General features: G+C 36.8%; 1 protein-coding gene across 9 annotated transcripts in view; it reads left to right on the forward strand.

Annotated features, from left to right (window-relative positions):
- The window catches only part of Ptp36E (protein tyrosine phosphatase 36E), a 103750-nt gene that overhangs the window by 10111 nt on the left and 76382 nt on the right, over window positions 1–17257 (forward strand). For all 9 annotated transcript variants that reach the window (XM_046613304.2, XM_069138094.1, XM_046613352.2 and 6 more), the window contains one exon: window positions 6909–7165. In XM_046613304.2, the coding sequence (XP_046469260.1) occupies window positions 6910–7165 (256 nt within the window). In that variant the 5' untranslated portion in view covers window position 6909. The remainder of the gene's footprint in view (window positions 1–6908; window positions 7166–17257) is intronic.

Genomic DNA, 17257 nt, shown 5'->3' on the forward strand with positions numbered 1-17257 from the left:
ATTTTAAACTTGGTTCGAAAATAGAAATGAAAGAAATATAGAGCAGTAATTTATAGTTGTTCGTATCCGAGGTAAGCTTTACAGTTTTATTTTTGTTCCCGCTCCTCTTCAAAGAAAATCTCTTCTTAAAGTCAAATCGTTCTTTTTCTCCCTCTCCTTTTCTCATCCTTTTATTTAAATCCCAATTCTTTCCTTCAGTCTCATTCCGCGGGCCGTTAAAACTGCCAGAAGGTGGAAGACGTCGGTTTTAATTACACCCAGCCTTCAGCTCGAATGGTTAAATTAATTAACAAAATCTTTGTTCGGGGCGTAAAATCTTTCTTCACTTTCCGAGAAACATATCCCGTGAATCAGGACCCGCTGCAATCGATCATCTGCGAAAGCAGCGAGAGTAGTTTAATCAACTTTCAGCCAGATAACTCCTAGTGAAATGTATACAACTATATATATATATATACCTATATATTCGCAAGTCTCCGTCTCTTGTGAGGTAATAAAATAGTTTCGATATCTGGCAATCCACTTTTTTCATACGTTACGGATTATTGTATCAGTCGGAGAAAATAAACTAACTTTAGGAGAAATTCAGGCTTTACTTCGATATAGATATGTATATATGTGTAATAATAAAAAAAAGGTCAAGTAACGGTGATGAAATTTAATCAAAGATTGTTTGAGTCGTCGATTTTATTTTATTTCGTATTTTAAAATCGATAAGTTTACAATTTTTTCTTAATTATCGATATTGATGTAAAATTCTGAATGAGTTGTGAATTTTTTCAACCCAAAGTCTATCTGAATTTTGACAAATTTCAAAATTGTGTTGCTTTTTTGGCGAACACTTGATATCTTGGTCAACATTTTTCCAAATCGATCAATCAATCGCTTCTGTGGAATTATCGGTGAGCCTTGTGATATGTTTTTTATTTTCGAAATTTAACAATTTTTTTTATGCAGAAACAGAAATCGACTGTGAACTGGAAATTCGGTGACGGATAGATTTCAATTGGTCAACAATTCCCATAAACTTTGGACAGCCGTCGTTTCACAACCGGAAGTCAATCTGACTCTCGATAAGATTTACGTACCTGTTTATATTTTCAGTGAACTCTTGATGTTTATGACAGTAAAAAAAAAATAAAAATCACCGTGTCCATCGATTATTCATTTCTCTGGAATTTCGTGAGTTTTTTTTTTCCATCTTTTATAAACCTCACAATTCGTCTGATAAACAAAAATAAACAACGAACTATAAATTCGGTGGATACCACGGCTGAATTTACGAGCCTGGTTAAGACCGGAAGAGATTAAGAGATTTTCGATGTCAAGTGCAGGTCACTGACCGGGCGACCCTTGCAGCAGGCCGTTTGAAACCCGACGAAGTTTTCTTGGCGATCAGTTGGCGTCGTGACGTCTTACAAAATGTTTAAAAATAATCGGCCGTGCAAGCATCGTCAATACCGCAACGTTTCGCGGATATTCGCTTCGTCTCTTTCTTTTTTGTGCTCGCATTTTTTATTTTTTTATTTACATTTTCTCTATATACATAATTTTCACCCGTTTTTCTCCGACGTTACCCAACGGCTCGATGAATCTTTCCAACAGTATATGTAAATAGCCGATTCTGGACACAGATTTCTACGCGACTTTTAATCTTCGGTAGATAAAACGTCGGTATAGCAGATCGAAAAAGTCGGTAAAGTCGATCGCGTTTTGGGTTTGAGTCTCGGGTGAAATGTCGGTAAATGTCGGTAGTAGGAATCTGTGTCCAGAATCTGTCTTGTATACCTAACGTATAGCTATTACGGTTATATTTCCCGTCGCGACATAATTTAGGAATCAATCAAAAGTCAAGTAAAGCTTCTTTCTTTGTATGAGCTCCTGATGCAGGATCAGAACTTTATCGCATCAACGTATTTCTCGTCACGTCTCATTTCGCGATGGGAATGGATTTTACCATTCGAATCCTCGTGAATACTTCAGGGTTGTGTGACGTTTTTTATACCCCTGCTATACTGGAAAGAGATTTTTCGGTACATGAAACGGGGTTCGTCTTTTATTACTCTATATTCAATCATAAGCAATATACGCGTGCGACAAGGTCTAAGGATTTGGTCGAGATTGCTTTCGCCTTCAATCTTACACTCTCATTTTCTCGAATCGATGCATTTTTCATCGTTCGATTCGATGTGATATTACTTTTTTAACGGCTAAATGACCATCGAAAAGATTTACGAATCGAAAATCGATACTTTTTGTTGATTTCACTGTAAGATAAGCGTCCACCAACAAAAAATGATAAAAATTTTAAACACCAGCTTTACAGATATCAATCTTTTCGTTTAAGATCGTTTTTAATTTTTTCAAAAATCGCTTAGAAAAGTTCGATTTTCTTTCAAGGAACATCGCGTAGAATTTTATTCAGAAAAACCATTCATTGCAAGTTCACTGAAACTTATTGTTTTATTTTTTTTCAAACAATCAATCACAAATATCGCTATTTGTTGATCGATACGTCGGCGTCAGTGCAATCATATTGAAAAAATTAAAACTTGAACCTCACCAGCGTAATAAAAATAAACAGACAAAAATGAAACATGAATGTTTCGTGATACTCGAGAAAAAAAAAAAAAAAAAAATCAGCTCAAAAAATATTTTCACCCTTGTTTCCTAATTTATAAAACTTGAGCTTGCGTAACCGGGCCGACGACTATAATTTGGATTATTCCCCACCCCATGCGCATTAGGCATTGTGTTTCAACAAAGGGGAAAAGATAGTGTAAGACACAATGCGCACCCCTTGTCGTCACAAAACAGATTGTTGTTATTTTCCCGAGCTCGAAGCAAGCGAGTGAATGGCGATAATTATTGTCGTCGAAATTCGAAAGCCACCATCTAGGTTACACGAACACTATTATGCAACAAGATTTCTCATAAACATGCAAATAATGAAAAAAAAACAAATTTAACCCTGTATTAGACAAAAGTGAGTAATTTTCCAAAAGAAAGTGACCAGTCATTATTATTTTTCTTTTTTTTTTTCTGAGTAGATAATTTATTGTCAATTTTTCCCACCCTAGCGATTTTTTTACATTTTCATTTCTCTCTTAATTCAATTCCTCCGCTCACTCCTTTGCTTTTTACTGGCCAGCTTAATTGCAGAAATTATAGGCCCTCTGAATTTTCGATCGTTTTTATACCGTCTTGACATTACTCCGATATTTTAACTACACTAATATTTGGCTGACGGTAAATAGAACGAAAAGTAAAAAATAAAAAACTTCCCCAATCCCTGTGAAATTTTCGTTCCCTCGGTAAAAAAAAATTACTCGCATATTTTGAATACTTTGTTGGAGGAAAAATTTTTTGTTTTTCATTTTTTTTTTTTTTTTGTCTCAGGGTAGAGGTAATAATTCGTGTTATGAATATGTATCGAGGGATGAAAAAGTGGTTTTCCAAGGTATCAGCTAATCACTCCTGAAAGGGTTTAAAGTTTTCGCAAGTCTTTGTATATATATACATATATTATAAAATGTCTTGCGAAATTAATTCAAGTATTCGAAAGTCGTTGGAAATTATCCGACAACCGTGAAAACGATAAAAGAAATATAGGTATACATAAACTCTCGAAATCAGATAATTATATAAATTGTATATACACTTACGATTTGTCGAAATAATAAATCCTTTCGGCACGTTGTTGTTCTTCTTTTTTTTGTTTTTTTTTTTTTTCCAACAACGCTCTTTTCCACCGGGCAGCTCGCATGTTTTATGTTTCACAAGGTACGCGCAATATGAGCTTGCGCTCAATAATTAAAGCGCTTTTTCACCCAACTGCTAACAAATGTGAACCGATCCGGTCAGCTCGTAGAAACTGCAGTGCAAAATGAATCGAACCTATACTATATACGTACACATATTCCCGTGTAATTTATAATAATACCAAGCCTAGAGGTGTACAGTCCGCATCCAAAGTCTTCACGCATTTATCATATTTTCAATAATCTTCCACCCACGTAAACCGTTCTTTTCGATAACTTATACAGCCTCTGTCATTCCCGAAGACGTAAGGGAAGACATTGCTGCATGTTTGATGTAAATCGGTCCGCTTCTTCTTGCGTTTTTATCGGTAACAAACAAACTGAGCCTTTTATACATTTGAATTAGTACACGTATATCGAAGATTTATTGAACTTTTTCTTTTTTTTTTTTATTGTGCCTCTGAACAAAAATGTCATAAAACCTAGACGAGGTAGGAAAATATTTAGAAGTCGCTGCCGATTATTGTAATCTTTTTTGTTTATTCTTATGTGTACTTTTTTTTTTCACATTACAGTCATTTCGAAAATCGGGATCGAAATCGACTCAAATGGCATATTTCGATTTCTTAATCCTTGCCTTTTCTCGTTTACTTCCAACCCTGCTATTTCTCCGTTTTAATTTGTTTTCTGCGTTTTTTTTTTTTTAACGCCACCCTACCTTTTTCCGCCGCCGGTTAAATTTACAGACCGAGAAAAAAAATTACGTAAAGTGCGGACATGCCCGGGCATCGGATATACATGCATATATACATGTATATATATAAACATATGTGCCTATGTAATTTGGTTTTCACTCTCGTTATCGGTGCCGCTGGCCAAGTATAACAAACCTGCCCGGTTCTTTTCCTCTCTCGTTTTTACCTGTTTGTACCCGTATTTTGTTTTTTTTCCATTTATACCTGCGCCGCGGTTTTCCGCCACTTATTTTCTTCGCGGAGCAAGTTGTTCAGCTTTTTCAATTCTCTATATATTTTTCTCCCCGTTTACAACGTTCACTTTTCATGTATTCTGTTTATTAAACAAAATCAATCAAAAGCCGAGTCAAAAAACAGGAAATCACTTGGAAAATTTTTTGCAACAAAAACATAACGAAGGAAAAATTAAAAGGGTGCAATTAAAGCCGATCAAGTTAACTAAATCTGATTAAAAGAGACTCGATGTGACCGAGGAAGAGAAGTTTAAACACTGAACTTCAACCGTATTATAAATACTCTGTTATTAACTTTGTTGGAAAAATAACATTTTATGGTTAAATTAACGGGATGTTTGTGTAGTTTAGGTTGAGTGTTTTAACCTTTTTTTCTACCTTATCAATTCGATGAAGGAACTAGATTCAATTTAGTGACACCGTAATTCAAAGCAATCTGTTCCATCACGTTTTTGATTCAAAACAAGTTTTTTACCTGACTGTACGCAATTTCTGTACTGCTATAGACAAATGTGGAGCATATAACGAAACAATTGTCGAGACTTTGCTCAGAGCCAGCTGGGAGTCAGTTTTTTCTCGCGAAACTGAGTTTCTGATATTGGTAATTTCCTTCGTTACCGATTCGCAACTAGCAGGCTTATTCTTTTCACCGATTTCCCCTTGGTGATTTAAATAATCACAGTATCGTTGATTAACGGGTTCCTCACTTCGTAATCCGTAAAAATTTCAATTAACTTCGGTTTTGAATAATTAATAGATTTAAAATTCGGCAGGAATTTTAATTATACGGTTTTTCCATCGACGTCATTCGCTCGATTGAGCTGAAAATCGATAATTAGGTATTTCGAAACGCCGATCGATCGCGTTCGTTGTGAATAAATTTTTTCGCCGACCTCCGTTTCATTTGGCTTAAAAATTTCTATCGACATTATTTTCGAGGCTCAGTAATTATTTAAAATCACTGTAGCTTGAAATATTTGTCATAAAATAATTGAAAATGATCTTAGATATTGCATAGATTAATTCGATCACAAATCGGATGTAAAAGCTACGAGAAGCGAATTTTATTTACACGATATTTTGACAAAAAAATTAAACCTCCAAAATTTCTCCTTCGTCGATGAATCGATTCAACCTGCAATATATTTTTTCATTGTTACTTACGCCTGTAATGTAACGTATATACGATCGGACCTTGGCTTGTTATTATACACATGTATATATAATACATTATTTGACAGTTGGGATTGCGGTCAAAGGGTTTCGAGGGCCGTTACTAACCTTGCTTAATTCATTAAAACTTGACCCGAATCATGATCAGTTTAACCGAATCCGAACATGCACACTTGGTCAAGTTTTCGAGTTACATAACTAAATATCAACACCCTGATTTACCCGCGTCTGATAAACACTCGCGAATTTTCATTAAATTCGTCACAACGTAGGTAAAAAATAACAACAAAACCAATGATCATAAATAATAAAAAAAAAAAAAAAACTCATTTCAACATATTTCTGTATTACATAATACAGATTTCGTTCAAGATACATTTCTTGTTGAAAGGAATAGTCAAAACGTCATTGAAAAATATATACATATATATATATGTGTATATACTTTTTTTACAATTCTATTTAGCCAAACAACGGTGAGACACGTGTCTCTTTATTCAGGTCCTTCGGGGTTTAAAAAAAAATTGACACCCCGAAGTTTATAATGACGAGTTAGAGGCAGAATAATAAATTCTCTTTGGTGTATAAAAATGGAAGACAAACAAACGTCGCGAGTTATACGAAGTACCTACTAAGAGCAATAAATCATTCGAGGTGAAAAATTGGCGGTAAAGCTGAATAACGTTTTACGCGACGCGCATAATAATTTAATTAATTATCGCCGAGCTTCGTGGGTTCGGGGTAAACGCGTCAGGAATATTCGCTCCGTTCGCATCTTCGCGATACAATATCCGCTCCTTCTTTAGTTCGAACCTCTTCCTTTCTTTTTCTCCTTCGTTGTAACAAATGAAATTTTTCTCAGCGCTGCTCGAGTTTGAAAAATAATCGATCGTAGTAGAAAAAATCGTTAAAAAATGACGGATCTAATAGAAAATCTGTTATTTTTGTACACTGTTCATCTTTTTCTTCTTCTTCCTCTGCTTCAGGATGTCGTCCCTCCGCACTCAGTCGACCGGGGGCGGTTTGGCCCTGAGCAGCATCGGATCCGATAGAACCGGGGCGACTTCGACGGCCGGAGCTTCTCAATCTCACAGAAAACACCAGAATCATCACAGGAGTCGAAGTGCTCCTCGCGCCCCCGAAAAACCACCGAGAAAACGTCACATGAATCCGGCACACAGTCTGGCCTCGATACCGAGTCAGATTAAACTCTCGATGCTGAACAGCGGGCTCATCTCTTTCGGTGAGTCGATTTACCCCTTTCGTTTTTTCAAAAAATTTTTTCAGCCTTCAAGGGTCTACCGAATGCTTGATTCAGTTTCAGTCGAAGAACCGCGGTGGCGGAAATATCGTGAAACCGAGGCTTGGTAATGCGACTGAATTTCATTGAAACGACATTCCCGTGGAACGGAAGTTATTTTCTCAAACTATAAACTTCAGCTGCGATAGCAGTGTCGAATCATTTGTGAAATGAAAAAATCGCATCGTTTCAACGATTTTAATTAACTGTAAGAGCTCACTTTGATCGTAAACAAATTATCTACAAGTCGACAAATTTATGTTTTCTATTTGGTGTCTCAAAAAAAAAAAAAATAAAATAAAGTACATTAGCGAAATCATTGCGAATTATACGTTGCAGTGAAAAATACTTCGGCGTTACGCAAAATTCAACTTTTGTAGATTTATGAGGTCTCTTTAAAATCGTCGATATAAATTGTGTTATTCTGGTTGAAATGCATGGTTTTTTAAATTGGTTTACCGCGTAAAGGGAATATCGTTTCAACCGAACGAAACTCGATTAACTCCAGTTGCATTTTGAAATCATCGCTGTATCATATTATTGCCTTCAAAGCTCTCTGACCGAACTCCAGTATCTACGTTTGATACACCCTTGGAGGAAAACTTGCAAGAATTTTATCCAACTAAGAACATGGATGGATCGAACGAACGAATTATTTATTTACATAAATTTTCAACTGTCAATGAAATTCCTTCTTTCTGGAATTGTTTGAATTGTTTAATTGGCCAAAAGTTGATATTTTTTTTATTGATTTCATTACGATGCGATATGAGTAGGTATTTATAGTAATCATTAAATTTATCGCTCATCGTACGTACATCGTTATGCAAGCAATCACTGCAGATTGCCTGGCAGAGATCACCGTTTGAAACAACGACGTTGTAAAATCGGGGGACGTTAGATCAGCCCGGGGTTAAAATGAACCGGTTAAGTTTAACGACGATCGGTCAATAAAACGTATATCTATACGTATAGATTACAAGCGCAGCTGCGAGTATCAACTAACTATCAGGTTTGCAGGAGGCAACGCTAACTGAAACAGACGGTATGAGTTACACGCTTGCAGGTTTCTACTGTTTCTACCTCGAATCACCGACACACCTGGATGTATATCGCGGTGTATGTCAGCCAGAGATTTACTCTTCGAGTTTCAAAGCCAATGACTAACGCTACGGTTATCGAGTCGATTTATGTTCGGCTGCGGGCTGCGGGAGGTTGCATATCCTTTATCGCCCAAATTTCAAACGGTATATTCCGTTTATGGTCGTCTGCTTCCGGAAATACGCTCCGAGAAAGATTCGAAAGCCTGGAAATTCCGCGGAGGAGTTACTAGTTTTGAATAGAAAAATCGGTACAAGAGTCTATTTGAACCTCTGAACCAGTGTAATTGATTTCACTCGAAGCGTAGGTGGGTGTACTATAGAAAAGCAATGCGCGTCGCTCGATCGAATGTTTGGAAGATTTGCAACGGAATTAAAAAAGTCGACGACGATCCGCGTCGAGTCCAACCAATCGGAGCTTTTCTGATATTATTAAGTAAGTAAATAACGTCTCTTCGTACGCCAAAGCTTTTCTATCCTCCGATAGATCTGGCTGGCAGATCTGATCCGCCGTTTATAACCGTTTAACTGAAATATCCCGGAGGATCACGAGAAGCCGATAACTAAATTGAACAATTTTCTTATCGGCGGGTTGATCCGCGGCCAAGACAATATCATCCGGACAAAAATCACCTGCCAATGCAATTGGCTGACGGCGATTTTCGAGACAAAAATTCATCACGTAGTGAAAATCATTTGTAATTTGATTTTCTTCCGGAACTAATTTATCCGCCGTTCGTTTTATCGACCGTATGATCTACTCGTAATATTATTATACCACAAATTGAGCGTCGCTTGCACAAACCGAATCGCATTACGCTCGTAGTAGATAGCTCTATAATAAATTATGGTGAAAATTCTTTTGCCGTTTGTCAGCTGCTGCTGCTTTTACTGCTACGTGATATTACGTGAAAATGATTTTATCAAAAGCCGCAAGGTTTAAAAGCCCTTCAAAGGATTACCGAGTACCAAGTTTTTTCCCGTACTGCGTATCGCAGTTGCAATTATAACGAGTTCGTGCAGCGGCAATTCTCAATTCGCGAACGTTGCACGAACGGAGAGATGAATAAAAAAAAAAAAAATAAAAATCCAATTCGGGATATTCCGACAAGAACGATTCCTCGAAATTTCATTAACAAGTTTTCGTCCTCGGCGTGAATAAGTTTGTTATTATTATCATTATCGTTATCATTATTATTATTAGTATTATTTTCATTATTATTTTACTCCGAGGTAGGAGAGCACAAAAAAAAAAAAAAAAAAAAAAGAGTAATGATAAAATTTCTTGCCAAGGCAGGGCGATAAGAGTGACGAAGAAAGCGGCGAAGGAAGAGAAAAAAAAAAGAAAAAATAAAAGGAAAAAACCGACAACTTCCTCGACACTCTCTCTCTCTCTCTTCTCTCTCTCTCTCTCTCTCTCTCTCTCTCTCTCTCTCTCTCTCTCTCTCTCACTCTCCCTTTTTAATTCACCGAACTCTCGCATTCCGCGTCCCTTATCAGTCGCTACAGGGCTTCGAGTCCTTCGAGAGATACTTCGTCGAGAATTATACGCATACAGCAAGAGGAGTTTCATTCAGGGGATTGAGTTGGTTCATTGCTTGTTGAAGTAGCTGCTTAATTAGACTTTCCCTTCTTACACCTTCTTCCCTCACTTATTTCCCCGCAACATTCTCTGCGTATAACATATACGTATTTAAGCCGCAGCATTGATACACCCACTCTCTCTTTCACAGAGACATTATTCTCCGTCTTTTCAATCCCGTTGTAAACAAAGATAAGAGGAGGAAAAAAAAATGAAAAATCTGCTAACTTGACGAGATCCCCCCCCCCCCCACCCCTTGCAAGTTTCCCTCGGAAAATTACCGTCGACGCAATTGAGAGCGAAATTTAATTCGCGTTCAACGATTTAAATTCAATCCGGTTTTTTATTTCATCGCTTTGAAGGATCGAATTCCTTTTGAGGTATGTGAAATTTTGTGCGAGCGCAATTTTTTATTCAATAATACCTACTCGGTTGAAATCGATCGTCCGATGTCGATATCGTTGTAAAACCGGAGCTTTGCTATTTTTTTTTTTTCTTTTCTTTTTATTTTCTTCGCAAGGTTTTATTCAAGGCTTACACAGTTGGAGAAAATCGACGAATGTTTCTTAAGTAAACCTGGAGCTCGTATTACAGACACATGTAATATACATGCAGGCATACATGCGTAATGCAACGATAACTCGGTTATAGCGTCTACTTAACTCGGTACGTTACAGCGGTGTTTAAATATTGACTTGGTAATTGTCGAAGGGTGCCGGAAAGGAATTTGCCATTCAAATACCAAACTTATACGTATTCCACCCTCGATTCGCGATCTTTTCATTTACTTCCGTCGTTTCCTTCGTCGATATTCTTACGCAATTTTATACACCAATTTTAAATCGTTTCGTTAAATCAGTTTATATTTCAATATTCTCCCGCGTTGGCTTTCGCTCTTTCTCTTAGAATATTTCAATCGATTATAACCGGAGAATTTCAATCGCTTCTGAATAACATGCATGTGTAATTATTATCGGTGTTACGCGTCTTGCGGTCCTTCGGGGGGGGTGAAAAACAATTTAAATTTCCCACCTCGAGAGACAACATCTCACGTTTTTGACTCGAGACATCGACCGTGATTAAATTTTTCTTCGAACTTACTAAACAAGTTTTTTCGCCTGCGTGATTGTTTATTAAAAAAACGAAGAAAATTAGACCCTGCAGAACCCTGTAGGACATTATGTACTCGAGGGGAATTCTGGGGGTTCGTTAAAAGTTCGTTTTGAAAAAATGTAAAAAATCAAAAAAATACACACGCGCTGGATTCCGATTTATCAATACAACTTGTAAAGCCACTGCGGCAAAGAAATCGAAGCGAGTATCTCTTCTTTTGAAAATAACGAAAGTGAAGAAGACTCGCGATCCGGGTTTGAAATATAACGAGGCGCTACTTACGAGGCTTGAATGAATAAAATACGGTGGGCAGAATGTTGATTTATCGGGTAGCGAAGACATCCTTGAACGTTGTTCCTGCATTTCCGACATATTTTCGTACCGTAGTATACATACATATCCATCGTCCCACGGTACTCCGAAATTCTCTATAATTCATCCCTCTGGAGAATCGTACAAAAGTACATAACGATATTACGTCACTCATCTCATTCCGAGCTCCTCCGAAGTACGAAGCTTATTTAGAAATTAGACAGACTTTTCTTTACACGTTATTTTATCTCATTTTTCCGTTTTCCTCACACGTTCCCGAATATTCGTCGAATATCGAGAGGTCGGTATTTTATTATATGTTTTAAAATAAACTTTCGAAATCTGCTGGTAAGAAGCCTCGTTTCTATGCGTGCTTATATACGTGTAAACGTCTTTCCGCAAGCGAGAATAACTGGAACGTCAAAACAAGAACGTCGGTAGAAATAAAAAGAAAAAGTAGACGAAGAGATTTAAAAAAACAGAAGAAAAATGAGGTTTTCGCTATCGCCGAGGACTCAAACTTGATGACGAAATTTGTGTGAAAGAAACGGTTTTAGTAAATAAAACTTCCGGTTTATAATCCCCCGAGACAGATTTATCGCCGAAGGTATTCTCCTGCCGTTAATGATCTTCTCTCCGTGAAATTAACTTTCCGGAATGTCTTCGGTTACGGTCGGAGCATATTATAATTCCCATAACACCTCTCTCAGAATTCATATATCCAGCATCTCTCTCTCTCGAGAAGAAGAAGAAGAAGAAGAAGAAGAAGAAGAAATTATTTCTCCTATTCGTTCACACTCGAATGATCTTTTTTTTTTTTTTTCAATTACACCGAGAGAAATTTAACGCTTGTGCAAGAATAAATTGACGTTAAAGCCTTGTTTGGATAAAAATAAGTAGAGTAAACCAAAAAAAGATCGCCTACCTCGTTTTTCGTAATTCCAAAAATATTGAAACAATTTTTTTAACGATACCTGCTTTACAGATTTTTTTCTAGTTACTGTAAGAAATGATTTTTTTCTCAGCGTATCTGTCTTTTTTTCTTACGTTATACGAGTATACACTTTGGAAACGGTAATTGCAGGGACGCGGATGACAAAAAAAAAAAAAAAGAAAAGAAAAATGAAATATAAATATTCAATGCAATTTCGGAGCATTTGATCGCCCGTTGAAAGAATTCCTACACGTGTACATGCTGTGAGAAAATTTCGCCTTGTTAGCATATCATCACCATAAGACAGGCGCATGTCAGAACTCGGCTTTTCACTTTCCATATTTTCCCCGTCCCTCTTCGCGTCTATCTTGTATTATACATACGTACGAAATTTGTTCGCATCCGAATGGAACCCCGGGCGAGAGATGAAAACCCCGAGAATTTCGGTGACAGATGTGGGATTCGAATTTTTACGCAGAGTCTCGTTTGATCTGTTCAACCGAGTTTCGCTCTGTCTCCGAAGTTTTTTTCACGAGGTTCGATCACGGATCTCCGAAAGTTACGTTTCCAAAATTTTTAGTATATCTCAGGATAAGATAAAAATGATGATCGTAATTTCGATCCTTCTTCTTTTCTCTTCTTCAATTTTACTCAGCCGCGCGATGCAAACTTTCGGTAGTCAACTGATTACAACGCAATGGCCGTGACGAACGCCTTGATTATCGATTCAATTAAGTTTCAACGGAACCAACAACAACAACAACAACAATAGCAGCGCAAATTGCCAGGCTTTGATCCCAGTTTCGCTTCCCTACATCGCGTGTAATACACAGGCGGGAAAACTTCGACAATAAACGCAAATTTCTGCAAAATTTAACAAGGATCTTTAGTCCTATTGTAATTACCCAGATTTTGGTTAGCACGGATGTGTTTAACATACAACGTGTGTTTATGTGTTTAACGTACTCAGGGAGCGCGATGTTAAGTGGCTAAATTTTTAACGGAACATCGACATATTTTTATGCCGCATCCGCATGTAACAGTTTTTACGATTTAAGAAAATTACGCGTTGGGACCAAAGAAATCGAAATAGTAAAAATGAACTATTTTTTTCAAGCTCAGTCCTGCTGTTGTTCTCTTTGACACTATCGGAAAATTCCTTTCAGGTTATTTTTTAATTAAAATACACGTTTGATATTGACAGTTTGAATAATGTTTGCTTTTCATTCGTCAAGCAGGTATCAATAACAGAATATTTCCCGATCTTCCTACGTCCTGTAAAGAAAATTATGAAAAGGAATGTTTCTCGTTGCGTTTCGATATGGCTTTTCAAGAGGTTTTCATGCTAATGACACGTTATATCATATACAATAGGGCGAAAAATGAGGAAAGGAAATATATATATATATATATATATATATATATATATATATATAGTCGACGCGAAATTTATGCCGCGATTAGCTTCGGGAACAATCAGGTCAAGGAGAAATCGAGCGAAGAGGTTAGTTGAAGATGCTAGGATGCAGGATGATGAGGAATTCTCATTAAAACTGAATCGCTCGGCGTGCACGATTCATTGGCCTTTGATGTTTTCCTCTCCCCGCTGTTGAGAATGAGAGACTACGTATACATATATATATATACGTAATACAATAACGTATACAATATACAATATTGCAAATTGTAATAAGGTTGTACCCTTTGTTTTGAGCCCGGAATTTGCGCTGATGAATTTTAAGCCCCATTTTTTTCCATCTGTACAAAGTTATGAAAATTTCAATTTTTCTTTGACAGTAACAGCCCGCGTTCTCGAACAATTGACGAATCGTGGAGAAATTAATTGAAAACGTGTATAGTTGAAGGGATTTGTCCGATGTTTGCAAAAAAGTACGTTAACGTTTTCAAAACGTTATTGTGCTGAGTCAATTTTTGTAGCAAGACGCTGATTACAAATCTGAAATCAAATTTCAAAAATTCAAGATGATGGATCCGATATGGTGGACGTAAGTTTTAAATTTCATCGAATTCGGTCAAAAAACTCTATGCAGGGATTTTCGAGGTCGCTTATTGGATTTCTGAATTTTCAAAATCTGATTTCAGATTCATAATAGACGATCCCGAGAACCCCTGACGGAGTTTTTTCTCCAGATTCGATTGAATTTAAAATTTTCGCCCGCCATATCGGATCTGCCATCCTGACTGTTTAAAATTAGATTTCAGATTCGCAATCAGCGACCCCGAAAACTCATAATTCATGTAAAACACGTACACGTGTAGAGGGATAACTTTTTCGAAAATGAATTATTCCTTCAATTTTCACGATCTTTTTCAATCAATTTTATTCCATCAATAATAATTTACATTACATCGCAGTAATTACTCTTGAATATTAAAAACCTATTATCACACTATAAGAAATAGCGAAAAACCGCAAAGAAATATGTTTCCAAAGTTCTCCAGATACACAAAATATCGATTCAAAATAGGTGTTGAGAATGCTCACCACTATGACTCAAAAGTGTTTGTCAAAAAAAAAAATTCTACAACTAGTCGAATTCATAGTAAAAATTATACCGTACATATAATTTTTCTTGAGATCTGTAACATGTTTTTTTTCTACCAAAATTCAACGACAACAACAACAATAATAATAATAATGATATCGGAGGAACGGAGAAACAATTCTGTCATGATGTTTAGTAATTTGTCCCAGACGACGTTATGCAATCACTCGTTGTCCGGTTAAATAGCTTTCCACGACCCTGAAATGCTGTTAAGGGCCATTCGCCAAGGATATTCTCGTTAAAACTTGGAACGAACGAATTATTGGCCGTCTGAACTTGAACGTTGGGAAAGAGGGAGTGATCAATACGATTATAGCCGAAAGCCATGCCGTGCTACGGATTTTATTTGCGTTCCAGCTTTTTACAACCCTCTTGATCACGAATAGATATTATAACCGCGTTCCCGTTATTTCTAGCTCCGGCCTTTCATCTCTGATATCTGTTCTTCTTCTTTCTCTACTCTCTCTCTCTCTCTCTCTCCCTCCCCGATTCCTTCTCTCATTTTATCCCGATTGGCGTCTGCATACTGAAAAAAAATAAAAAAATTCCCAACTCTGGCACAGAAATAACTTCGTGATTTTATTTCCGTCCTTGTCGAAGCAAAAAAAAAAAAAAAAAAGAAGAAAAAGAAAATAGACAAATAAAACAGGAGGAGATTGAAATTCGGTAAAAGGAAAGTGAATTCGCTCGGATTTGAAGTCTTTGCTCGTGACTCGGCCGTCGAGTCGCGGTAAATAACGTTGCGGAGATGCAATCGGTGTCAAGATCAGCGGCCGTTTCTATTCGTGGTGTAAGTGTAGTTAGCGTAGATATAACGGAGAATCGGAGAGACGAGGATAATACATATATTGCGGGTGTTCGGACGGACACACGACTTGCACTTCGCACGGTCGTTTAAAAATATCAAAACTATAAAGCTCCTCGCTGCTTGTAACTCGACGAACGCGCGGCGTGGATTTTCACTTTTCGACCAGTATTCGGCCCTCCGAGTTATCAATTTGTTCGCAATCTGCGGAAAAAACGAGAAAATAAACAAAAAAAAGAAAGCCAAAACAGTAACGAAGATAGTAATAATTAAAGCCAATAAATCGAGGAAAATTATCTGAATTAATTTTTAAATTGTAATACATCTGTCGATTAATATAAATCGGTATCGTTATACACGTGTTTTCAGACGTTTATGCGGATACGTATAACCGTGTATGTTTGAAAAATTCATAGCCAGTTATTTCAGCGACGTGAAGAACTCCCGAGCTGCTGGTCGGAGGCTTTATATCAGTTTTATTTCTTGGGAGTTTGTGCGTAAGGAAGGAAAATTTGCTTCTCGGAATTCGGTGCTCCGTGTTATCAATTTCGAGGATAACGCGGGAAATATGAGCTGACGAAAAGCTGGGAAGGAAAAAAGAGAGATGGGAAAAAAGATTCTACGGTTTAATATAATTTCATCGGAAATTGTTGCAGGGAATAATTTCGACTCTTGGCTTGTAAGAAGACTCGCAAGGACGAACGACGAGGGAATAATCCTTCAAGGTTTTCTTGCGTAAACGTTGTATTGTTGGAAAAGAAATTACCTTGGCATCGGTGATCTCGGTGATTTACTTCGGGACAAATGACTAATTCGATAGATCAAATATTCCGTCTTCTATTTTCGTTGCGAAAAATCACTAGCGGCTTTTTCCTTCTCGCATTTCTTTCTGCTTCGAGATCAAAGTTTGACTCGGGCGAATCAACAAGATAACTTTTAACAAGAAAAATCCAATTTCAAACAACGCGGTTTCCTTTTTTTCTTCTTCTTCTTCTTCTCCCTTTTCTTTTTCCTCTTCGATTTGTAACTTGTAATTGCGGTCAAATTCTGGGAAATGTACCGATATAAACGAAGATTTTCACTGCACGTTTTTTATTGTAAGATTTAGACGATATTCAATATTTTTTTTTCTCATATGTCGTCACGATTCGAGATTTTCGTACATTTAAAAACTGCGCTTCAATTGTTTTCCTGAAAAGCTTGAAATGCTAAAACTACAACAAACAGCGATAAACTTGGCGATGTTTGTTAGATTTTTTTCATCACGCCACGCAATTATCTTATTTAAGAAAAATATCCATCGCGAATTCAAGGAAACAGATTTTCTTTCGCTCCAATCGTTGATTCAATATCGATAACTGTCGTTAAAAATCGATATCAGTACAGAATATTAAGAAATGAAATATTCTGCTAAAAAGAAAATGTCTCAGTTGGATTTCCGAAAATAGTTTTCGGAATAGAACGAATGAACGAAAAATTGAAATCAAACAAAATCCACTATTGTTTTTATTTATTTATTTTTTTTCAACACAGTCGTGCGATTTGAAGTAAAAAATCGACACTTGAGCTAACAATCATCGTAACTTTCGACATTTTCCGCCGGTGAATTTTTAATAAAATCA

The sequence above is a fragment of the Neodiprion pinetum genome, chromosome 1, assembly GCF_021155775.2.
Source record: "Neodiprion pinetum isolate iyNeoPine1 chromosome 1, iyNeoPine1.2, whole genome shotgun sequence".
NCBI lineage: Eukaryota > Metazoa > Arthropoda > Insecta > Hymenoptera > Diprionidae > Neodiprion > Neodiprion pinetum.